This window comes from Apodemus sylvaticus, chromosome 23 (genome assembly GCF_947179515.1).
Source record: "Apodemus sylvaticus chromosome 23, mApoSyl1.1, whole genome shotgun sequence".
Taxonomy (NCBI): Eukaryota; Metazoa; Chordata; class Mammalia; order Rodentia; family Muridae; genus Apodemus; species Apodemus sylvaticus.
Genome location: NC_067494.1, coordinates 45,225,730 through 45,250,589, shown reverse-complemented (window position 1 = coordinate 45,250,589; position 24,860 = coordinate 45,225,730). Strand labels below are relative to the sequence as shown.

At 47.9% G+C, this 24,860-nt stretch overlaps 1 protein-coding gene across 1 annotated transcript in view; it reads left to right on the top strand.

Moving 5' to 3' along the window:
- Positions 1-24,860, top strand: part of Pde10a (phosphodiesterase 10A) — a 199,306-nt gene that overhangs the window by 127,510 nt on the left and 46,936 nt on the right. Inside the window, exons 3-5 of the mRNA XM_052169735.1 lie at positions 4,539-4,567; positions 14,090-14,210; positions 15,442-15,491. Coding sequence (XP_052025695.1) covers positions 4,539-4,567; positions 14,090-14,210; positions 15,442-15,491 — 200 coding nt within the window. The remainder of the gene's footprint in view (positions 1-4,538; positions 4,568-14,089; positions 14,211-15,441; positions 15,492-24,860) is intronic.

Genomic DNA, 24,860 nt, shown 5'->3' with positions numbered 1-24,860 from the left:
GTTTTACACACACACACACACACACACACACACACACACACACACGCATGCACACACACACATGCACACACACACATGTACATGCACACATACACACACAGGTGCACAGACACGCATAAATATAGAAAGAGGGAGAGAGAAGAGAGAAAAGAGAGAGAGGGAGAATTTTAAATCTAGATTCTACATATGAAAGAAAACTATGATAATTGTCTGAGTCTGGCTTATTTTGCTTAACAGTGATTCTCACCCCCTCCGTTTCCTGCAGATAGCGTGGCTTCCTTTTTCTTTGCACTTAAATAGAACCCCTTTCTCTGTCCTACATCTTCCTTACCATCTGCTGGTTGGTGACCGTCTAGACTGGCTCAACTCCTGAGTGTTGTTTTTACTGAAGTAGTGAAGGAGGATGCACAAGCATCTGTGTAGTGTTGCCTTTGCCCCCTGGGTCTGTCCTGCAGAGCCAGCAGTGAAATCACTCAAATTCAAGTTGCACCTTCTTGAAGACCTTCCTCGCTGATTCCTGGCAGCCGCACCAGTTCACACGCCCCCACCAGCAGTAAATAAGATGCCCCTCTCCACGACCCCATTAGCATCTTTTTGTCTGTGTCCATTCTGACTGGGGTGAGATAGAATCCCCAGTTTTGGTTTGCATTTCTCTGATGGCTAAGGAAGATGAATACCCATTCAAGTATTTATTGATCAGCATATCTCCTCTACTGACACCGCCCTATCCTTTTACTGATTGGCGTATACAAGTTAGTGTATGCATCAGATATGTGTGCACCTCGTGGTGGTGGAGGTTGGTACTGGGTGCTCTCTGCCACACTCCCCCGTAGGTTTTGGGACAAGGCCTGTCACTGAACCTGAGCTCAGTGATTTGAGCTCCCAAGACCTACCTATTTCTGGATCTCAGTGAGGGGGTTATAAAGATGCACTGCCCTCAGTGGCTTTTAAACTGAGTAGTGGGGAATCCAAACTCAGGTCCCCTTGTTTGCACAATGAGCACATCCCCCACTGAGCCATGTCCAGAGGCCCAATTTCTACAGTACCTTATATATCCTAAATATTAACCCCTTGTCTGATGCGAATGTATCTGATGAGAAGTTGTAGATCATATTTCGCTCTCTGATGGACATCCCTCCCCTCACCCCCCACCCCCCACCCCCCCACTGATTGCTTCTTTTTCCTGGGCGCAACAGTTCCGCTCCGTGTAACCCCACTTGTCGACATTATGGGGTTGTTCCCTATACTTGTGGGGCCTTTCAGTAAGATCAGAGGGTGGCAAAAACCACAGGAGCACTCTAGTACCTGCCAATGGCCCGGATTTCTTTAATCTGCTGTTACAAATGTGGGTCCATTACCGTAATCCCTTGTCATATCAGGGACACATCGAGAGTGATCACAAAACACAAATATCCACACATTTATAAAGACTCATAAAATATTTAAAGGGAGTATTTACTGTGAAAGGGACACCCATTAAGTGCTAGGAAACCCCGAGGGGGCTCTTTTCTTTCCATGCCCCGTTCTTGCCAAGGCTTTTAAAGATCATTAAGGCAGAGCTTGAACAGAGGTGGTTTTCCTTTCTGAAAAAATAAAACACATTTGTATTTAGCAAGCCTATTTGTTCCAATCCTGCTGGTTTCCTGGTTGGTCTATATCAATGGCGTGCACGCATCCCAATGACGGTACCCAGGCATAGGCTCCTCGGTATCTAGATGTCGAACAGGCACATATTTAAGGAAGAGGCCCTCTCCTGCCTGAAGACCTGGGTCCTCTGCTGTGAGCTCTTCTACTGATGATTCAATGCTCACAAACAACTTAAAATGCGTTATCCTTGTCAGCTCCCTGTCTTTCTGTATCCCTTACCCTGCCATTCAAAGGGAGCGGGGCCTTTTAGACTATGTGAAACACCCAGCAGCAGCACAGTGGTGGGCACTGCTCGAAGCCACTAGTGAGGCTCTAACTGGGGATTCCTCCAGCTTACCAGTGAAAGTAACAGAATGGGTGGGAGGGTCCACCAGCAATATTACAGTATCGGTCAGAGGGGGCCAGTTGCTTCTTTGTTGTTTATTTGTATGTTTGTATCCTTATTTATTTATTTATTTTGGAAGAATAAGTCTACTTTCAGTGACAATCCTCGCTGTCAGGGTAGTGTCTCTCTTTGGATGTTTTACGGCTCCCCAGTAGAGCCCTTTCTCAAGACAGAGCAGCTGGGCCCTGTAGACAAGGGCGTTGCCTTGCTCACACAAGCCCCTCCACTGCAGAATGGACTTAAATGCCCTCCTTCTACTCATTTAAATCTGGTGGACAGGAGAGGTCAATAAACGAAAGTTCCAAGGAGGGAGAGGGAACAGGGATTTCTTGGCTAGCCTCGTGACAACTTTCTGTGTGTAACAGATTTGACATTCATTTAACATACGTTATAAATGCCAAGTCAGATGAAGAGGGCAAGAAGGTAGGAGGAGGAAGAAGAGGAGGAGGAGAAAGAGGAGGGAGGGGGAGGATGAGGAGGAAGAGAAAAAGGAAGAGAAGGAAGAGTAAAAGGAGGAGGAAGAGGAGTAAGAAGAGGAGAAGGAAGAGGAAGAAGAGGAGGAGGAGGAGATAATGTTTCTAAATGAGTTCCAAGGTAGAAATCTGGAAATCATCTATTGGCAAAGGTTTTTTTTTTTTTTTTTTTTCCAAATACTTTAAATTGCCCAGAGAGCTGAGGCTAGTTAGTTCTGGAGCTGTGTGCAGGCAGCGTATGTTATACACACTCTAGACTGAGGAGTCAGATGCTAGTTTGTCCGATGCTTGACTCTGGTTACTACTTAGACAGGAGAAACAGCAGACCAGGCCAGGGAGAAAAAGCAGGAAAACTTTTCTTCACAGGTATGGGGCTCTGAAACTGTTCTTCTCTGTAGTGGAGGAGGGAGAGAGTACAGAACCACTCTTGATTAGGCTCTGTTCCATCACGGTACCCAACCTCGCCACACAGGGCGACTCCACATGGGACATCCGTATAGATGACCATGTTGGTGAGTTAGTTCATTAATTAGTTAAATTTGGGACATGCTTTCACTGTACAGCATAGGCTGGCCTCAAACTTACAATCCCCCTGCCTTAGCTTCCCTAGGCACACACCACCATACCAGCCAGTTTGCCTTAAGCCCCGCTTAAGGAATTGCTAAGACACATTTTTTTTTTTGATTCTACTCTCTCAAGCCTCGGTAGCTTTCAAATCCACTAATAAATTAATGATGGTTTAGTAGTTCCCTTTTCAGAGAGGTTTGGGGAAAATAAAACAGGAGGTGAAGAGTAAATGAAAATTTCCATGATGCTGCTTCAATAAAGAAGATTAAAAACTGCCCGAGTCCTGGTACATTCTTCAATCTTAGAGGAGCCTTATGTCAGTACCTGAGCTGTTCCCAGCCATCCCCCACACGCAGTAGGCCTGCATCAGCCGAATGGGACAAGCAGTGTTGAAACCTAATTGTTTATTCTCTAAATCCACAGTGTGCTCTAGACTAGACTTGGTCTCATAGCGGAAATGGATGGCAGGACACACTGGGATCCAGGGATGGGTTGATGTAGGACGAGAAGTGGGGGAGACACTGAAAGCAAAGGGTGCCTCAGACCTGTCTGAACTTGGGAGCTTGCATGGGGGCTGTTTTTGACTGTGCATGCTGCACAGACCCAGGCTAGGACAGGAGGAGTGCAAGTTGGAGCCCGACCTCTGCTGTAGAGTGAAAGCATGTATCAAATTTAATGTGGTGCAGGTGTACTACACTTGCAGACAGACTTCCATGGCCGAAGATGATGCAGGACCCAAAACAGAGATGCTTGCAAAGATGTAGCTTATTTAGAGAAAGGATACAACGTTGAAATAACATGCCAAGGATACAACATTGAAACTTGCCCACTGGATCTGGAGAGGTGGGCAAGAGATGCTGCAGTTGACAAACCACTCTAGATCCTATGTCCTATACTGTGGATGTTCTCCTGGCATTGTCCTATCTATAGCCAGCACCGGTGGTGGGTCCCTTGGGGTCTCACTGAGATTAGCTGACAGCTGTCACTATTGCTTCAGGAGTAAATGCTGACCGTAGGGGTGTGTGCTGCTTGTACTTGACTTTGTAGGAAGTGGCCAGGTCCTTGCATGCCTGCTGGGACCTCTCCTCAGAGCACATGCACTAAGGTGGGGGTAGGGGTGGAAGGCAGGAGGTGGGGGAGAGGGTCTGTGCGACATTTCTCCTTCTGCCTCTTTGTAACCCATTAGTGTCTGTAGAGTTGACTGTGTCTATGAGTGATCACGGATCTATTTAAGAATCTTTAAAAAATGTCATCTGCACAAAGGGTTGCTGCGGCATTTAGTCTCCACAGATTTATTCTCTCGGTGTAGTATGTTTAACCTTTCCAGTCTTGCAAACCAGATTCCCTAAGAGCGAGCTTTGCAGAGGTGTGTCGAGAGTGAACGCATGTGCGGTGAACGCATGTGCAGTGTTCTCAGTGTGCCTTCCAGATGCTAACTGTTTCTCTCTTTGCTTCTCTATCCCCAGATGAACCGTCTCCTAAGGAAGTCAGCAGGGTGAGTAACTGAACACATTTCCTACAACACTGCCCCAGGACTGGAGACTCGAAGCTCCTCCCTCTAAATTTCCCTATTATCTTAGCATCCAGGTAAGAAAAGTACAGCAGGATCTCTATGCCCTTTCCACGGTGTCCCGAGGGCAAAGATAGGCTGCACATGGAGGCCACAGGGCTGAGTACCCAGACCAGGCTCCCCGTGTGCCTGCACAGCCCAGGTCTGTATCCATGCTGGGTTGTTAGAGCCAGGACTGCAGGTAGAGGCTGGGTTTACAGATTCTCCAGAGGAAACCCTGAAGGCCACACTATACAGCATCCTTGCGTGGAGGTATCACCTAGCTGCAGAGACCCCCACCCCTCAGTACAAACTGCTCTGCAGGATGCCTCAGCCCACCTCTGAGCTGGCTCCTATCTGTACTTTGCCTCTAAAGATCCCTGATTCTCAGCCCAGCCACCTAGACTGTAGAGGAGCCAGGGCCGATTGATGGCTTCGATGAAGGCAAGAGAGTGCTCAGCACCCTGAGACATTTAAAGCTGTCCTCATTGAGATGGTTAAGGGTTTTAGCCAACATAGTGAGAATGGACGGATGGACTGGGGAAATACTTCAGACAGCGAAGTGCCTCTGGTACTCAGATGAGGGAAGACCTGCATTAGGATCCCCAGTGCCTGTCTTTAAAAAAAGGTAGGGTAGCCATATATGTATGTGTGTGTGTGTGTGTGTGTGTGTGTGTGTGTATACCTGTAACCCTGGTGACACAGGATTAGCCATATGCTTGTTACCACATTCCTGTCTTGCCCGTCAAGACTGAGAAAGACCTTCTGAGCAGAGCAGGGAAAGGCAGCATCAAGATGAGAAGAGATCTCAGCTCCTGGCTTCCGGATGGCACCAGTCTGTGGGCGTGTCTGGGCTTCGTGGAGAGAGAACACTGTGGCCACGAGGTGGAGAGAGAACACTGTGGCCACGAGCTGTTCCGCTCTCAGAAACTGGATAGTGTCAGGAACAGGAGTCCATTTCTAAGTTTTTATTTCATAATGTTGATTTTTTTTCCCTGAGTGTTTATGAAAGGTTACCTTGCCGCTTGCTCTTGGAAAGCATGTGGTCCATTGAGGGATCGCAGCAAATGCTTTGTGTTTTTACTGAGCCAGCCTGGCGTGCGAGCTTCTCCGCTTGTGTCCTTCTCCCTGGCGTCCCTTGGCCCATCATCCCTTCCTGTTTGTTGTCCCAGGACCCCTCTGCTCCTCATCACCCTCCAGATCCAACCCCACCCCCCAGGGCCCCTGGGTGCCCAGCGAACTATGAGTTCTGCAGCAAGCTGCCCTCTGTCCTGGTCGTTTCTGCTTTTGCTCACATCAGACCATCATGGTTAAGATGGCGTTGTGCTTTTCCTCCTGCTTGGTTAGCCCATTGATAAGCATGTGTTGATTTTTGCGTTCTCTGGAGAAAGCAAAAACAGACGCTTCCCTAAAATCCATTTTTCTGCAGGTCCCTCCTCACATGAAAGTTAGCTTTTGTCCCTGGCATGCTGAGATGCTATTCACACCGGGGGCTGTGTGGGAGGGCGTTCAGAAAACCTTTTAAATGTAGCCACACATCTAGGGGCTCATTGTTTCTTTTCCTTTTTAATGGACACTTACTTGCAAATAGCTGGCTCGTTTTTCTCCACACCTCTTTTGGGTGCCCATGTCTGTGTCTTACAGACTGTCCTGACAAATGAGACAGTGAGGAGCCTTCAGAGTTAAGTGTCCAGGGGCCTTGAGGGGACAGGGTTAGAAAAAGCATTCTCCTGGGCGTGTGACCACCAGAGTTTTCTTAGGTGGATGGGGCAGATTGCTTTGCTAGAGTCCAGATTCCGTTCTCTGGCCTTCATTTTCACCCAGCCTGGCAAAGACGGTGACTGCTGCTCCCGATTACCATGTCTGTGTTCTGAGGGAGAGAAGATCTCGCTGCCTGTCAGCGCAGTTATTGGGCCACACCAGGATTAATGATGGGCCATATCATTAAACCGGGATCCCATGTCATCACTAAATCTTAACAAGGATATTGTTATTTACTTAATGAGTCATTCTTTTGGTAGGAGGATATTAAGGAAGCCCTCAGTGACCCTTTTCAGTCTGGCTCTGTTGATCTTGAATCTTAGGCAAAGTTGTCTTTAGACTTAGAGATGCAGTCACCATAGTTAGCCAGACTCACCCCTGCTCAGCTTTCTCCTTGACTCGGGCAACTTGGTGAATAGTCTCTAAAATAATCGCTTTACCTGGGGTAGTCAGCTTCCTCCCCGACCCCCCTTTATGTACATGAGATACCCATTACTATATTGTAGGACTTTCTGCTTTTGATACCTCTGGTCACGCAGTTCAGTGTCACCCTGTGTGCCTGCCCTCACTGTTCTAGCAAGTGGTGGTACGATCTGCTGAGTGAGGCCATGGCACTGTCCCTTTCCAGAGGGGTTAGGGAAGGACAGGAATGCAGGTGGAAGTAACTTCCCAGGCACAGGAATAGTTGTTGGCAGGACGGGAGACAAGGAAGGTGACCAGTCCAGGTGCAACAGGTATGCCCGGCGACCTCTCGCATGATCTGAAGGTTCTAGAAGGCTGAAAACATCAGTGTGCTCTCTCATTCTTTACTTGACTATTAGGAATATACTCAAGGGCTGGAGAGATGGCTCAGTGGTTAGGAGCTCTGATTGCTCTTCCGGAGGTCCTGAGTTCAAATCCCAGCAACCACATGGTGGCTCACAACCATCTGTAATGGGATCTGACGTCCTCTTCCAGTGTGTCTGAAGACAGTGACAGTGTACTCATATACAGAAAAATAAATAGCTCTCTTTAAAAAAAAGTTTTATTGACGTCATAGTATTCAAATGGTTAGGTCACCAGATGAAGACACAATTGGTTAGGTGTTCTGCGACAGCCCCGAACTAAGAGCATCCTGAATTTTACATGGAAGCACAAGTGTCCTGAGAGGCTGAACTTCTTTTCAGGAATAGTTTTTGACTTCACAGAAAGGATTTTCCCCTTGGTATTTAAGTTCTTTGAGTCTCTTTGCTTACTTGCTAGTATTTCTTCTTTGAAGTTTAATCTCTTTCTTGGTGGGGAGTCTAGACCGGAAGCTGGGTGGTGGGGCAGGAAGGCAGGAAGCACACCCTCCCCCTTGCCCAGATTGCTCTTGCAAGTACCCCATCTCCCAGAAAGTCACAGTGCTCCCTGCAGAAGGTCCTCCCTCAAGGGTCACGTGATCAGCTACCCAAGGGGAGTCCACAGGAAAGGACCCCTTCTGATCCCCTATAACTGGAGTTAAGAAGATGGTTGTGAGCCACCATGTGGTATGGGAAATTGAACCCAGGTCCCCTAGAAGAGCAGCAACTACTCTTAACTGCCGAGCTGTCTCTCAAGCCCCTTTGGAGAGTTTTCCTAATGGGTTGGCAGAAAACCTAGTTATAACTAAACAGAGCATAGGAAGCAGGAAGGAGGGAGTCAAGATGCAGGGCTTCTCTGTGCATGAGTAGAACATGGGGTTTTCTGTCTAGGTGGCTATAAACGAAGTAGGCTACCCTCAATGTCCCCAAGGAGCAGCACCATCTCCCTTTCAGGGTAAAGTTCTATTAGTATCCAATTCCAGAAAAATGGGAATGTAAGTTAATATGGCTGATTTTACAGCAGTGCTCAGTCAATTCCAAAGCAAAGCATTGAGCATGGCTCTGTTTCCAAGAGTGACAGCAAACACACCGGCAACTGACCTCGGGAGGAACAGGGGGACCTAGAGTAACTGCCTCCCCCAGATGACAGCCACAGCTGGCAGATATGACCAAGGGCAGAAACAAGCATGTGTGTGTAATCCCAGCAAGCGCGCGCGAGAGAGAGACGGAAGCAGGAGGCCAGCCTCTACCACATAGTAAGTTTGAGACCAGGCTGGACCACCTTAGAGGTGATCTCTAGGTAACCAGAAGGAAACAACAACAACAGCAACAAGAAAAACAAACAAACAACGGAAAACAAAGTGAGGAAGGTGGAGCATGGGAAAGCTGGTTCTTTTAAACCTAAGTATTCAAGTAACCGTCACTTATAACACTTACAGCCTGGGGTGGGGGGATTATGAGTGGAAATTCATACACATCAGGCATACTCTGTGTGTGTGTATGTACATGTGAATGTGTTTATGTGAGTGTGTTTGTATGTATGTGTGATTCTGTTTTTGTATTTATGTGTGTTTGTGTATACGTGTGAGTATGTTTATGTTAGTGTGTATATACATGTATGTTTATGCAAGTGTGTGTCTATGTATGTGAGTATGTTTATGTGAATGTGTGTGTGTCTATATCTGGATTTTCAGGTATATATCTGTTCTTGTGCCTCTGTCTCTGTCTGTCTGTCTGTCTGTCTCTCTCTCTCTCTCTCTCTCTCTCTCTCTCTCTCGTGTATGTGTGTGTGACACACATTAGCCATGTGGTGGCTTTATATGATTTAAGATAATACTTATGGACAAGCCTGTGGAAGGCCAGCAGAGAACCTGCCACTTGGACAATGAACAGACCCAGAAGACTCAGAAACTATGTGAGCAACTTTCCCTATTGTTGTGGCGAAGGAAGTACCGGGGATAGACAACTTGAGAGAGGAGGGGCTTGCTTTGGCTCACAATGTGGAGGATGAAGACAGTCCATCCTGGTGGGACCGCCATAGCAGCCGAGTGGAGAAGCTGAGATCGGGAGCTTTTAGCGCTGCCCCGCACCCCAGCCTACGGAGTGGAGTAATACCATCTTCACGTAGGCTAGGCTGTCCCATCTCAACCAGTCTAGTCTAGAAACTCTCTCTCAGACACGGTACCCAGAAAGCCTGTTTCCTGGGTGCTGTCTGGATCCTGCCAAATTGACAGCATTAACCAACGCTTCATCCAAAGCACATGCAAGAGATGCCAGGCCCCAGACAGGTAAAAGGAAATGGGAACATTCTTACTCTGAACATCCACTGGCTAAGTGAGTGTTTTCTCCTCTGGAAAGTCACCGCGCCCTATTGAGGAAGAGCTCTTGGGATGCCTGCCAGGGAAGTCAGGCTTCTCACTATCAAACACGTGACTTGAAGTCGCTTCAGGCCCTGGAACTTGTGAATGTATGAAAGAAAGCTTCCCTTCCTGGGCTGTGGGCTGTGTGTCCCTGCCTGTAACTGCTGGCTATTGAGGTAGCCACAGGAGCTGTGGACGCCTCCAAGGAGCTCAGCTCTGAGCACAACAGCATCCCGAGTGCATCCAATAGGAAACGATTACCAGGGCAAGTCCGTGTTTCCGTCTGCTACCCAGGCACAGTCTCAGTGTTACTGGATTTCTTTGCTCTCACTTTAGGCCAAGCCTGCCGTCTCAGCAGTGGACTGAACACACAGACCATTTGTCTACGAAGAGTTGTTTCTGGTTGCACGCTGCCGGTGCTCTGTAAAAGACAGGCTCGCCCGATGGTAGTCTCTGGAAGCCATTTACTCTGAAGCTCCCTGCTGAAGCCACACAATGGCGAATTCTAAAGACGGGAGCTGAACATCCCTTTTCCACAAGGTCTCGAGCTGTTGACCCGTTTGACCCCACCGTTCTCAGCAGCCATAAAACCACGCCAGGGTATAGGTATTTAAAGATATCACGACAGAAGTACTGTCGGAAGCCCCGATGCACAGCTGCTTCCGGTCCTCTGAAGCCTAGGCAGTGTTGAGCATCACCATTCAACACACATCTTTATTGTGAAGAGAGAAATATAGAAACCACCTGCCCACGGTGGACCTCCCTCCCGGCCTCCCATTGCAGATTCTCATTACGGTGTTAGATTTATTTGTCAAAGCCACAGGCAGCTTGCTTGTGTTTTCTTGTTCCTTCCTCTAACAAGAACACACCGCTGAGGGCTTTAATCGCCAGGGACTGACGCCCTGGAGCCCATATGCCGGCTTCTAGCAGTGATGTAAGCGCCAGAATTGTTGGCTGTCGTCATTGATGATTCTTAACTATTGTATGATTCTCCCTTTCCTGAATTATCATCCGAGTCGCCCTTTGCATCCTGTTGGTCTTTTTTTTTCTTTCTCTCCAAGTTAAATTACTTCACATTCTTTAACAAACCCTTGAATTCAGTGCTCTTCATTTATTGTCTCCATTTGGCTTGCGTAGAGCTGAGGGCACCCCCTTTCCAGAAGCAGACCCCATTGGTTTGTAGAATCCTCTGCCTGGTTCCCCAGCTCAGTGTGAATCCTCTGGGCGGTATCTGAGGGGAGGCTGGCCTCCCCCCTGATCTGGTAGCCCGTGTGCTCTCCTTCCGTGATGTCTTGCATCTTCTCTGGCTTTCTCCAAAACTCCCCAATTCTGCTCTCAGGAATATGCCTTGCTCCCTTCACAGGGGCCGCAGGGGTTCCTCAGAGTGACTTTCCAGGACTGACAGGGCAGCTAAGCTACCTTTTCCCTTCTCCCAGACCTCTAGGGTAAGCCTCCTGTGGCCCTGTCAGTAGCTATTTTTCTGAGGCTTTGCTGAAGGTGGATTCCTGGGTCTTGCAGATGTAGGACTTTACTACCAAGCAGTTGGCCATGAACCAGTCTGCCACTGAGAGTTTAAAATGAATGGTTGCTGGAAGCCAGCCCCTCACTCCACTCTGTGAGGGTGCCTGCCTCCGCCTCCGCCTCCCCGCCTTGTGAACGTCATTGGTCATTCCCTGCCAATGCTCGGCTATAGAGTCGTTAGGATCCTCCAGCTTGTGGTGTCTGTGTGACCAAAAAAAAAAAGTCTTTATTTATATATAGCTTTGCTTATTTTAAAATGTCTGAAATGAGCTGGGGAGACAGCTCAGCTTGTAAAGTGCTTACTCTGCAGGCTGAAGATGCTGGCTCAGTCTCCAGCATCCACAGTGTAGTCAAGTGCCTGACATCCTGAGGCTCTCCACAGTGAGGAGGTGCCACAGTGACCATTCAGTGACACTTGGGGACACAATAAGATTTCATAGGAGATACCATGACATCCGTCTGCTAGGACTGGACATACTCTGCTTCCTGTTTTCTGGGATCGCACCTGTCTCGAGGTGCTGTCTTCAGCGGGATTTACCCTTTTGTAAGGATAAAGCCACCCAAGATCAGTGTGAACTGGAACCGAACAGGAGACGGTTCGGGAAGCTGCGCCTTCTCGATCACAAGCCATCTTAAAGGACCAGCCGCCACTTGACACCCCCATGAACTTGATGAAGTGTTGAAAGTTTTGAAGACAGCTACAGTGAGCCTCCTGTCACGCAGATGAGAGACATTCCATGATAAGTGGTCCATCCTTGTCCCAAGATGTATATCTGCCTCTGTGTGTGTGTGTTTGTGTGAAGCTGTTGGATGCTCTCCTCAGTGGGAACAGACTGTTATTAAAGAGTTACTGCCAGACTGTAAGAAAGGACTTAATGTGGAGACATCTCTAATGGGTCTCAGCTACTCAGGAGTTCATTTACTGAATCTCCCCCTACCCTGGAGACACACAAGAAGGGCTGTGCTCACGGAAGAGAAACACCCAAAAGCCAGAGATTCAGCTCAGTGGTAGAGCACTTGTCTGGCAAACGTGAAGTCAGGGTTCAGTTTCCGGAAGCGGGACTTGGAGAGACCTCAGAGTCAGTCAGATTTGGGTGGCAGCAGGGAAGGGCAGTCACGACAGTTTCATATTCTACGGAGCATTTCAGAACAATTCCCAAAGGTGCCTTCTCAGGCTGTAACCCGCACAGTGCTAATCTGTCAGCTCTGGGATTTGAACTGCCTGTGAGTCTATTGTGTGTCTTTATGAAATGGGAGTCTTGAACAATCTCAGGCTAGAAAACAGCTAGGGAGTAACAACAGTCTATTCCCGAGGCCAGATCCAGCAGGAAATCACCACAGACACGGTCCGGGTAGAGGTCACGTCCAGTGGTCCTCCAGTTTTGCTTACGTCTTCACGAGCAGTTATTGAGGTAGGAAGAACCAGGCTTGTGGGGAAGGAGGGCAAAAGTCTGCTTGATATATATTTTTTTTTCGTTGTACGTCAAAGTCCTCGCTGCCCTGGGCCTGGCCTCTTCCATTCTTGATTTAAACGCCCCTGTCTTTCCTCAAGATTTCATTGACAAGTCCTCTGTGATGATCACACCAGGTTTCTAGCCACTCTCCCAGAACTGTATGGTTAGAGGCCTGAAGACATGACAGAAGGCTGACCTGTTGATAGGGCAGGGATACCTGATCATCTGGCCGGGCCTTCAGCTCTCTGCAGACCGGACCATTCCAGTTGCATCTCTGATTTTGTCCATTGTAGGGATAATACCTCTCTTCCTCATTTCCAGACTGCGAAACGCAAGCAATCGGCCCCCTGCCCTCCTGAGGTTTAAGTTGTGAGTGACGGCAGAGGATGATGTCAGATGGGCAGCGGTATTCCTGCTCGTTCTGGGTTCCAAGCGCTCCAAGCACGGGGTCTTCACATGGCCAGATCCTCAGGGACAGCTCTCAGCCAGGGCTTGGGGTGCCTGACCGTGGCTCACTAGTTCTGCTGTCTCTGACCTATAACTAGGGAAGTGCTGGCATTCGCTAAGCACCGAGCGGCCCCAGTGGTCCATGCAGGGACTCACTGGGACCCCCTCTGCTCTGCCCTTGGAGCAGACGCTGACACCCTTCCATGAGAGCGTGAACATCAGAGGAACCGTTCCCTGCTGTGGGATGAGCGGCTGGTGGAGTCCCTGGCGCTCTCCAGACAGGTTTCACACATGGCAGATCTTTAGAACAAGAGATGTCTGGGTGGCCCAGACACACAGAGGTGTCGAAGCCAGGACCCCGACTGGACAGGGATGGGGACGTAACAAGTAGTGTCCCCAGCGAACAGTGGCAGTGTCCTCTGGAGGGGCTGGTCTGTTTTCTCAGTGCCGTGGGAAGTCTGGGAAAGGTTTTCAGCCGAGGAGTAAGCGAATTTTGTTTTATTTTTAGCATACGGTGCTTGCCACTTGGAAAACTGGGTTTGTAAGGCAAGCTTGGGGCAGGGAGATGAGTGGGAGCCTTTGACATCTGTTCTTTATGGAGGGGACAGCGTGGCCTGACTGAGGCAGGGTTATATGAGCACCCTGGACACCCCTCTGGCTGGTGTGACAGGGACTCATGTGTGTGTGCACTCGGGGACTGCTGCTTGAGACCACACTGCTCTCCTGCTCTGCAGGGACCTGAGCTCCTGGGTCATATCTCACCCAGCATGCTCTCTGAGGGTTTTCCTATCGAGCGATCACCTTTTCCCCTGGTGACCTCTGAACTCTCTTACCAGGCGAGCTGCCGTCACGTGTGAAAGTTGTAACCTATAACGTTTGCTGTTTCTGTATAAATAAGTTGACCCGGATGCAGTTTAAGGATAACCCTAGATGAAGGGGCATCGCAGACACTTTAGTTTTAAGTCTCCCATGCTCAAGCACGCTCCGGCAGCAGCCCACAGCCCGGAGACCAAGGCCAGGCCGTAGAAACGGCATTCTCTGCGGGCTAAGGGGCTTTATTCGTGCATTACCTGTGCCTGACTCCTCTCGTCTCTGTGTTTCAAGTACCAGGATACGAACATGCAGGGGGTCGTGTACGAGCTGAACAGTTACATCGAGCAGCGCCTGGACACTGGCGGAGACAACCATCTGCTCCTCTACGAGCTCAGCAGTATCATCAGGATAGGTAAGGCAGCGCTCACGATCACGTTCATTCTCCGGCCAGATCGCTTTGCAACAAAGGTGACAAGAGGCCTCTGTCACCCAAGGGGGGGGGGGAATGAGCCCTGGCTGGACTCAGTCTGAAGTGGAAGCATTTGAGTAGGAAGCTATCCGAATAAATAAACCCGCAATTCCCCAAATTACCTGTGATCAAATGGGCACTTGCATGCCTGAGGTAAGGCAGTGCCCAGTCAGGGGCTGGCTCCTGCTTTCCTCTATAGTGAATTAAATAGCATCTTCAGAAAGGAAGATGTTAGGTTTTGAGATCAGTGTTTTAATTGAAGGAGCTTATTCATAACCCTCTCCCCATTCTATCCATCCAGCTCCGTGTCCTGGCTTCCCTTAAAAGAAGCTGTTGGTTTTGAACTTACTGGCGTAGATAGCATTTTTTTTTTAATGTAGCTTGCCAAAATAGCTTGTGTCATAGACAGGGTGGGAGGAGAGGGACCATCCCTCAGAGGCGGACCTTTGACTTGTCCGCCATGACTTGGAGAGGGCAAACACCCCCAATGGCTGCACATCAGGGTCTGTTAAGACTTCCCCGTGAGCCGGATGCTCTGCATGCTACCCCACGCCTGGCTACCTGCCTCATCACCACGAGCTCACCACCTCACTGTTTTGCTGATAAAGAGGCTGAGGGCAAAGCAGGCTAGATAGCCACCCAAATACACCCAGACCCAGGTGTGAGGCACAGGAAGTTTACATTTGGGCGGGACCCCCCCACCGGCCCCCACCCAGGACTCACAGTGTTTGTTATGATAATTGCTTTGGGATAATCCGGAAGAAACACGGAAGTTAAAATCTATTCACTTCAGTGTTATGTGTATATTTACACAATGGATTTTTTTGTTTTTGTTTTTTGGTGGGCATTCTCGTGGGTTTTTTTTTTTCTCCTGACACTCAAAACTTAAATGTGGCGCCCCTCTGCCCTTGTGAGGCTCGAAGGCCCAACAGATGCCTCCGTATGAGGCGTGCGGCCTCCTTGTGCATTGGAGGATGCCGTGAGAATAGTTGCAGACGGGGAACCTTCTGATCATGCCGTTGGGCAAAGCCACACATTATGCTGTTCCGTTTATGGGCATCGGTTACGTTAAGCCGTCCACGCAAAGGCTGGTGCCCGAGCCTCGCTGTAGAATCTGTGATGTTATATTCTTCCATTGAGATTAGTCTCTTCCTTCTTTTTATTGCTTTGGCAGCCACAAAAGCCGACGGATTTGCACTGTACTTCCTTGGAGAGTGCAATAATGTAAGTATCTATATATAGACTTTGGTGCTCTAGAAAAGAAAGTCTTGCAAGCGCTCTAAGAATCCTAAGAATCAACTGTGCTGCAAACAGTGGGCGGGTCCTAAGGAGTACCTCCAGGCCTGCTCCTACTGGGCTGTGCCTACCTACTGCTGCTGCCTGCCAGGAGCGGCCCCAGAGGCACACAGGCCTACCTTGCAATCGATTGTGTATCTTTGCTTTGGTTTATAGCGTCCTGTTCTGTGTGTGGTGTTTCTAGAATGCGTGTTTCTTATAAAAGTTAGTTCGGCTCTGAGATGCCATGGAAGGGGGTGAATTATTCAGAGTGAATAAGAAGAAATGGATTGTGTGATTTTTCTGAGGGTCTGCAGGTGAGTCTGTTAAGAACTCTGGGGTGGGGTTGTTAAGCCTGGGTCAGGGTCTCTGCCTCTATGGCTGTCCCTGGATTTCTGGTCGAGTACATGTGATACTGTCCATGGTCCCATGCAGCACACACACACACACACACACACACTCGAAGACACATTTCAGCACCTTCAGTATTGGTGCCTGGTTTGCTCTGCCATCACAGTCATCTTTATACGTTTACTATAACAAAGTTAATTTGTGAGCTCATGTGGTACCCAGACCGCTTCTATGAGTTAGGAAACTCCATTGTCAGCTGTGGTGTGGATTTGCAGTGTGATTCCCATGTTCTTGAATAACTGACCGTGTGGTGTTGATGTTACAGAGCATGTTAGCAGAGAAGGCTCTGAGATCTGCTAGTCATGATCCCTGAAATACCGCAGCAATGTCAAGAAAGCCAGCTGCATGAAAATCTTGGTTGGTTGACTTGCCTCATAGCAAGTCAATGGCTGCCTACAGCCATTGTTGGCCTGTGCGAAATAACAGCTTACCCAGGTCTTTCTCCCTGATATTAGCGCTCATGTAGGGTAAGGACCTTTGGTGCCCCAGCACCCCCCTTGGTGCCCTTCAAAGGAGCAGTCCGACAAGAATGTCTATTAAAGCACATCATACAGACCTCAGTCCATTTCAAAGGCGGGAAACTAAACCACAGATTGTGGCGTTTAAGAGGAATAATCCATGAAATTAAAAAGCTGTCATTTTTCCTGATTTGCTTCTAGAAGTTGCAGGGATCGTCTTTAATTTAAAATCGATTTTAACTGACATGCAGAAGGAGCAGGTCAGTGAGGTATGCTGTGGGAACCCCAAGTCAGGGGGCTGTGTCTGCGCCCAGTAACATCCACCACGTGTTTATAGCAAGTATAATCCCTTCCTGTAGCTTTATGTGATGTGTCACACTCTGCCATTCCTGGTCTTGTGTACACACACACACACACACACACACACACCTAGCTTCTGATAAACACCATCCTATCGAAACTTCTAGAAGACCCAAGTTTTCAGCTCCCTCATGAGACATGAAGCATCTGTCTTTCCACACCTGCTCACCTAAGGATTCCTGGTAGAAAACCATTAGAACACCATGCATTTGCTTCCGCACACGGCTTGTGTGTGTGCTCACAGTGCGCTCACGGGGGCCCACACCCTACCACACCCCTGGGATGGCCTTCATCACAAGGCTACCTGCGCAGCTGTGATGATGTCTGCAGAGATCAGGTGCACAGGTGACTCAAGTTGGGGGACTCAGTGGGGGGTCTCCTTTCTGCTAAAACTTGGGTCCTCAACATGTTGGCAGCCTGTTTGCCCAAACAACGTCATGGGGTGGACTCTGAGATTCCATCAATGCAAAGAGGGCATGGGAGCTGTGTAGAGGGATCTCTGAGGCTCCACAACCAACATGCAAGTCGCAAGTCACAGGGAGGCTGACTTAACAGGAGTTAGAGTCCCAGATTCCTCCATTCAGCCACATGGTTGTTACAGCCTTCTCAAAGGCAACTCGGAAAAGCTCTTACTAGTGTGTTTGGCTTTCTACACATTATTCTGAATCTCCTTTCTGTCAGTCTTACTAAGTGCTGGTATCAGACCCTCTCCGTCTCTGGGTGGGGCGGGCTCACACACTCGACTCTCCTGGGCTGGTTTTTCGCACCCCCCTCCCTCCAGCACTATAGTGGCTTGGCCTCTCTGGGAGCTTCAGGTTGTGTGGCCAGAGCGTAGCCTCCTCTCCTCTGAAACTCAGCCCCCCCCCCCCACCACCTTTTGTTTTACCCTTGAATCTTGTCTTCACTTTGCCCCGTCCTGGAGTCTGCGATGTTTTGTGTCTGCGATGTTTTGTGATCATTTGCTCGCCTGATGTTTTCCTGGAATAGAAGTTTCTGGGAACTTTTATCTGCCTGGAAGGAATCTTCAGGGGCACAAGGACTGTGCCCCCTGATTTCCTGGTGCCTTCCTGGTAGAGATTGTCTCCTTCACCCAGGGGTCCTTGTCCCTAGGCAGTGACCTGGCTCTGACCTCCAGGTGCTCCTTTCCATCCCTGACATCTCTCCTTGACCTCGGCCTTCCCCTGGAGACCACGTTGTCCGCCTGAGGCTCTTCCTGAACCTCCCTTCAGGGAGTCTTGACCGGTGGGAACCCTGGAGTTTGTCCGGATGTGCCTCATTTTACCTACTTCCTTCCGTGACACAGTTGCTCTACACTGAGCTCAGGTGGATGAATTTCTGACTCCTAAAGTCAGTTGACGGGGCTGGGGCTTTCCTGTTGTCTCAGTCCGCAATCCTCCTGCAGCAGTTTTTGTCCCCAGATGGGGTTAAGTTCACCTTTGACCTCTTCCTTGTTGCTCGTGACTGTCCATCTTCTTTCTGAACTGTTTCTTTCTCCTTTGTGACTTACCTGCTCACGTGTCTCATGTGCCCCACCCCCACCCCCTTCTTTTGTGTACAGTCTAAGGCTCCTGTGCTCTGTGCCTGGGGTTGAAGCTCCTTTCCCGTACCCTCCAGTGAGAGCTAAGAAATGTTTCTGCTGGGGCCCTTAATGACACCATCCGGTGAGATCCCCGAGGTGGGCAGAACCTTGAACTCCCTACTGCATCTGCAGGAGAGGCCAGGCAGGACTGCAGGAGAGGGCTGGAGTCCTGTGTTATCCAAGGAGAGCTGCTTTACTTAATTTTCTTGGGAGGTGCACAGATACCAGCTTTATTGGCACCCAAGAAAAAGGCAGCTGTGAGGTTTCTATTACCTCTCAGAAGTTCTCATTAACGTTTAGGTTTCTCGGGTGGGAAGACTTTTTATCATTCTCAGCCCAGTGATGCATCACAATAGATGTGTGTGTGTGTGTGTGTGTGTGTGTGTGTGTGTGTGTGTGTATGGGCTGGAGAGATGGCTTCCTTCAATTAGAACCATTCCTGTTCTTCTAGAAGACCCAGGTTCAATTCCCAGCACCCACACTGGAGGCTCACAAACACCTGTAACTCCGGCCCCAGGGAATCTGATGCCTTCCTGGCCTCTGCAGGCACACATGCACATGTATGTGCATGAACATACACATTCACATTCATGTAGGTACACATATGCTAAGGGAAGAAAAAACCCACGAAAATATACATTTCTCTAGCTTCTACAAATGGTTAAACTTTTCTTTTTTTTCTTTTTTTGTTATTTGTTGTTTTTTATTTTTAATTTTCTAGGTTAAAACTTTTCTAAGAGTATAATTCTTCTGTCTGATCCCTCTTAGAACTGAGGCTGATGTTTCTGAAAGGCGGTGGGCCCCACTGCAGCGGAACTTGCTTTCTGGGGGGAAATGATGCTGTTCATTACTGCGTGTGCTCACACATCTCATTTACGAGAGGCGGAGCCACTGCACTTGAAAGGAGTGTTTAGTTGGATTTTGTTCATTTCAAAAATGACGCCTTTGTTTAAGAATTTCACACATGCATAGAACTTCGCACATGTGTATAATCTCATATGTGCCTATAATCCACTCCCCCGTCTTTCCCTCCAGTTCACCTTCCACCTTCTCAGTACCATCCCTTCCTGACTTTGCGTGCTTTGCACTTAAACCCACTGGATCTGCTTACTGTGTGCCTCTGACAATCCGCTGGGGCTGAGTACAGTGGGTCCTCAGCAGGTGGACGGGGATCACAGGATCACAGGAGCCCCTCCCCCATGCACACTTGGATCCCTCACGGCAGATCTTGTGCACCCAGTCACAGTTACGGTTTGTTTGGGTGCAAGAGGCACTGTCATGTCTAGCAGACACCATCATGCTGTCGATGTCCTTTCTCTCCAGCGCTGACAATCTTTCCGCCTCCCCATCCCCTGCTTCCCAGGGGTCCCTAAGGCTCGGGGGTAGGGCATATGATATGGCCGTCTCAATGAGAGCAGAGTTCCACAGTCTCTTACTCTCAGCATATCAGTGAGCTGCGGGCCTCTGTTTTAATTGTTTCCCCCCTATAAAAAGAAACTTGTTTCATGAGGGCTGATAGATATACCAGTCTTGAAGTTTAAAGAAAAGCACTAAGGAAGTGTATCACTATGTCCGTTCAGCAGAATGGTAGCATCAGGTTTCCCCCAGGGCCTATGACCTGGCCACTCTTAGTGTTGTTTTTGGTTTTTTTGTTTTGGTTTTGTTTTGTTTTTGTTTTTGACCAAGTAACAATTGCAGGCATGAGTTCTTCTTGTGGAATGCATGTCGGATCCAATCAGAAAGCGGTCAGCCAACTCCCATTTATGCCACTATCGCACCAGCGAGCCCACGTTACCAGGGCTATCATTAGTGTAGTTCCCAGGATTTATGCTTAGGTAAGACTGTTGGTGATTTTCCTCTCCTAGTAGAATGTATTACATCCTCTATTGTGAAAGCTAGCCAATGGGGATGAGGCTTCTACACTAAGAGCAACATACACCTATGACTGAAGTATGCAGTGTTTTCTTTTCAACAGTAGGGCCTTCCAGTTCCAGGCAATAACCAAAGCAGAGGCAAGAGCCTATAATGTTTGGGAATCTAGTATCTCCCTGGCCAACAATTGCCAAAGAGCTAACTCATTTCTGGCACCGAGCCTTTCATTTGAATCAATGTAGGCAACCTTCCACACAAACAGGCTCAAGGACCGAAACCACAGCATCATCTCAATAGATATAGAAAAGAGCTTTGACCGAATCCAACATTCCTTCATGGTAAACAGTCTTGGAGAGCCTAGGGATATGAGAGACATACCTCAACATAATAAAGGTAGTATGTAACAAACCGCAGCTGTAATCATGCCAAATGGGAAAAAAAAATCAGCATCACCTCTGATGCTCAGATGCGCATTCGCTCCTTCTCTGCTCAGTGGAATACTTAAAGTCTTGGCTGGAGTAGCAAGAAGATAAAGTGGATACACACAGGAAAGGGAGAAGTCAGATATCTTTATTTTCAGATGATATGATTTTGTACATAAAAGACCCTGAAGACTCCACCGGGAAACTCATACATCTTGTAACACTCTAAGCAAAGTAGCTGGCTACCAAATGAACACACAGAAATCAGTGGCCTCTGCACATACACATGACAAACAGACCAAGGAAGAAACCAAGGAGACAACACCACTCACCAGGGCCTCGGAAAAATGTCTTGGGGCAACTCTAACCAAGCAAGTGAAAGACTTGGATGATGGAAAAACATAAAGATGCAGGAGGAAGAAATGGAAGAAGTCATCAGAAAGTGGAAAGACCTCCCATGCTCCTGGGTCCGTAGGAGTAATACAGTGAACATGGCCACCCTACCAAAAGCCACCTACAGATTGACTGCAGCTCCCATCAAAATGCTAACACAGTTTTCTTCACAGAACTGGAAGGGACAGTTGTCGGATTCGTGTAGGAACACAAAAGACCCAAAGGGCCAAAAAAGGACCCTGACTAACAACTGCCAGAGGTATTGCAATCCCAGATGTCAAGTCTTACTGCAGATGTATAACAATGGCAGCACCATTCAGTTGGAGAGGGAAAGGACTCTTATTTGGAAGGAGGAGTCTGCAGTGACAAACGGTGACGCTGTGGTAGAGTTTGGTATTCTGTGCATTACAGTTTTATGAGGGAACTGTCTGCCCCTTCCCCCCAACAGAAGATAGTTGACCCATACGCAGACCCATAAACTTTTACATCGGTTTGATCTTTGCTGGTATCCTTGGAAAGTAGCAGTGGATGGTCACACTGGATGGCTGGATGAATAAGAACGAAATGGGAATCCTTATCTCTCACTCTGCACAAAATGCAACTCCAACGGGAGCACTGACCTCCTCAGAGGACGGGAGGACGGTGTACCTGCCTCTGCAGAAGAGAAGGTGGGGGCAGGCTTCTTAAACTCAGCACGGGCTTGCTCTGTAGCCCAGGCTGGAGGAGCTGGATCTGACCTAGCTCCTGCTCCTCCTGCTCAGCCCCCTATGTGCTGGAATTAGAGGCAGGCATCACAACGCCAGGGCAGGGCCTCTCTAAAACAAACTTCAGAACCCAAATTACGGGTTTCACTTGCAGACTTCTAACAAAGCTACCAAAAACTGACAACTACAGAGTGGATCAGCCAATGTCACGGGTTAAATGAGGCGGGAAGGGTCACAAAATGCTGCTCTTAAAAGGCTTTACGCTCCGTGTTCATGAATGGGCTGGCAGAGACGACTTAATTCCTAAAAGGAACAAAAGGGAGAAGCGCAGTTTGTGAGTGTCCGGTTCTGCTAACGGAGGCTAGGGTCCTCGCACTTTAAGTAGCAGTTAAGTAGAAGATGGAGCCATTATGTATTGTGCAACCACACAAAGCCCCTGGGGCAGCAGAGTCAGCTGTTACAATTGGAAACAACCTCAAACCACCTGCTGGATCTGGTAAAGGAAGAGGCCAGACAGAACCATCTTATTCTCAGGAAGAGAGCAGAGGGCAGGCGCTGTAGCTGGGCAACACATGCCACTCCAGGAGAAAGTGGTGTGCTGGCGAAAAGACCTTCATTTGGAAGGAGTAGTCTACAGCGACAGTGAAGTCGTGGGAAAGTTTATAAAGCTGGTATTCTACCCATTGCGATTTGTGAGAGAGAGCCGTCTGTCCCTCTCCCTCCCCACCCCCTACAGAAAGACAGTGCCATTTTCAGTTGGCAACAGAAGCAGCTCAATGAGGTGTGTGACATCATACAGCCTTCTGTACAAAGAGCAGCCCCGCCCCGCCCACCCAAGGTCAGGTCTTTGGCAAGAAGATAGTTTTTTTGCCTTGAGTTACTTGATTTTGATTATTCTTCTTCTTCTTCTTCTTCTTCTTCTTCTTCTTCTTCTTCTTCTTCTTCTTCTTCTTCTTCTCCTTCTCCTCCTCCTCCTCCTCCTCCTCCTCCTCCTCCTCCTCTTCCTCCTTCTTCCTCTTCCTCCTTCCTCCTCTTCCTCCTTCTTCCTCCTCTTCTTCCCCTTCCTCCTCCTCTTCTCGTCTTCTTCCTCCTCTTCCTCTTCCTCCTCGTCTTCTTCCTCCTCTTCCTCCTCCTCTTTTCCCTCTTCCTCTTCCTCCTCCTCCTCTTCCTCCTCCACCTCTTCTTCCTCCTCTTCCTCTTCTTCCTCTTCCCCTTCTTCCTCCTCCTCTTCCTCTTCCTCCTCCACCTCTTCCACCTCCTCCTCCTCCACCTCCTTCTCCTGGTTATTATTATGAACTAAATTGTACTCTGAACCAATGAAGGATATAGTTCGAAGAATGTTGTTACCCGGGTACAAATTTGGAGGGGAATGGAAAGGCAAGAAAATTCAGTGTTTATGTTTGTACATAAAGCTGCAACCTGAAAGTGTTGCTTTTTTTTATATTTAGCATTGGCAGTTTAGTATTGTTGTGATGTTTTTCATTCAGCTGTAGAATAAATTCTAAGCAGTATTGAAAAGTGCGTTTCTCTGCCTTCCCTGTTACAAATTCCTGGGGCTTGGCTCCTTCTGTCCCATTGCCTCCATTTGAATTTGCTTCCTAGCACTGCCATCTAGTGGCACAAAAGAATAACACAAAACCTGGGTATTTTAATCCTTTGGCCTTCCCAAGACCCCGTCCCCCCCCCCCCCCCCCCAGTTAAAAACTTTTAAAATTGAGCCGCCTTAAAAGGAAGTGTCATGAATGACATGATCTTTGAAGTGTATGTCCGAGAAAATGTCTGTGGTGTGTATTTGCCACTGAAGGTCAGGTTTCCCCTCTTCATTTAAATGATACTATGGTTTTATAATGTTCATTTGTAATTGTTATATTAATCATATTAACCTATTGTACATTTCTACTGTTTTTCTCCAATATATATATATCATATATAATATATACTGCATAACATAATACATATAATTATATATGTAACTCTCATGGTTTCATCCCTTCCTTGAATTCAGCTTATTGGTACCAATCTGGTCTAGTTTAAAATATCTATATCTATCTATATCTATATCTATATCTATATCTATATCTATATCTATATCTGCTTTTATCACACAAATATCGCCTGGTCAGGGATATTCCTTTCACTGAGGAGCTAGCTCTCCTGCTCATCCCTGTTGGTCCCTAGCGTATCCCCCATGCAGGTGGCAGTCAGTCAAGTCGCCCTGGAGGGTAAGGAGGGTGAGGTCTAGGGTGCTGGGCCTCTCCTTGTGTCTAGCTTTCTAACTTCTGAAGCATTCTTATGCTAATAAATGTTGTTTAGACTTAAATAAAGTTAGTGTAGGAATTAATCTTAAAGAAGCCCATACTCACTGTTGTACACTCTATGTAAGTGTATAAAAGATTGTCTGGTGGTATTCATCGACGAAAAACTGAAGGCACCATTTTACTATCTTCATAGTGCAAGGAACCAGTCACATTTTTTTTTTTTTAGCTCAAAAATTAAATCGATCTTGAAAAACAAAACTTCCATTTTTTTTTCCTGTTAATTTCTTTAGGGCTTATTGCCGCCTATCATTTATTAATATAGTAAAAGCATACTCATCAAGGAATTGCTATTTTTAAACACCAAGAACTAAGGCAAGATTTGCTTTGCTCTGTCATGATTAAATGCATATTTGCCGGCCTTTCCTCTGGTCCATTTCCATGGGGTATACAATCCAGTGGAGCGTCCCCAGTGGTGACCAAGCGGCAGGCTCAGTCCTTCATTGGCCTTTTCTGTTTGCAGTAGCAGGTTCCTACACTTTCATTCCACTTTTAAAAGTTGTAAAGATTGTACTGTCCCCAGCCATCTGGTCATTCCATCTATGATTGACATGCAATCAGATAAAAAAAAAAAAAGGGCGGGAGAGCTTTTGAACAGGTGACATGTGTGCTGCTAAGCCTGTCCACCTGAGTTCCATGTCCAAATTCCACATAAAGGTGGAAGGGGTGATCTCTTTCCCATGCATTGTGCAGTGCCCTCACTGTGGTATATTCCTCAACAGTCACATGCAAGATAAATAAATAAATAAATAAATAAATAAATAAATAAATAAATAAATACAAGAAAAATGTAGGGGGCCACTC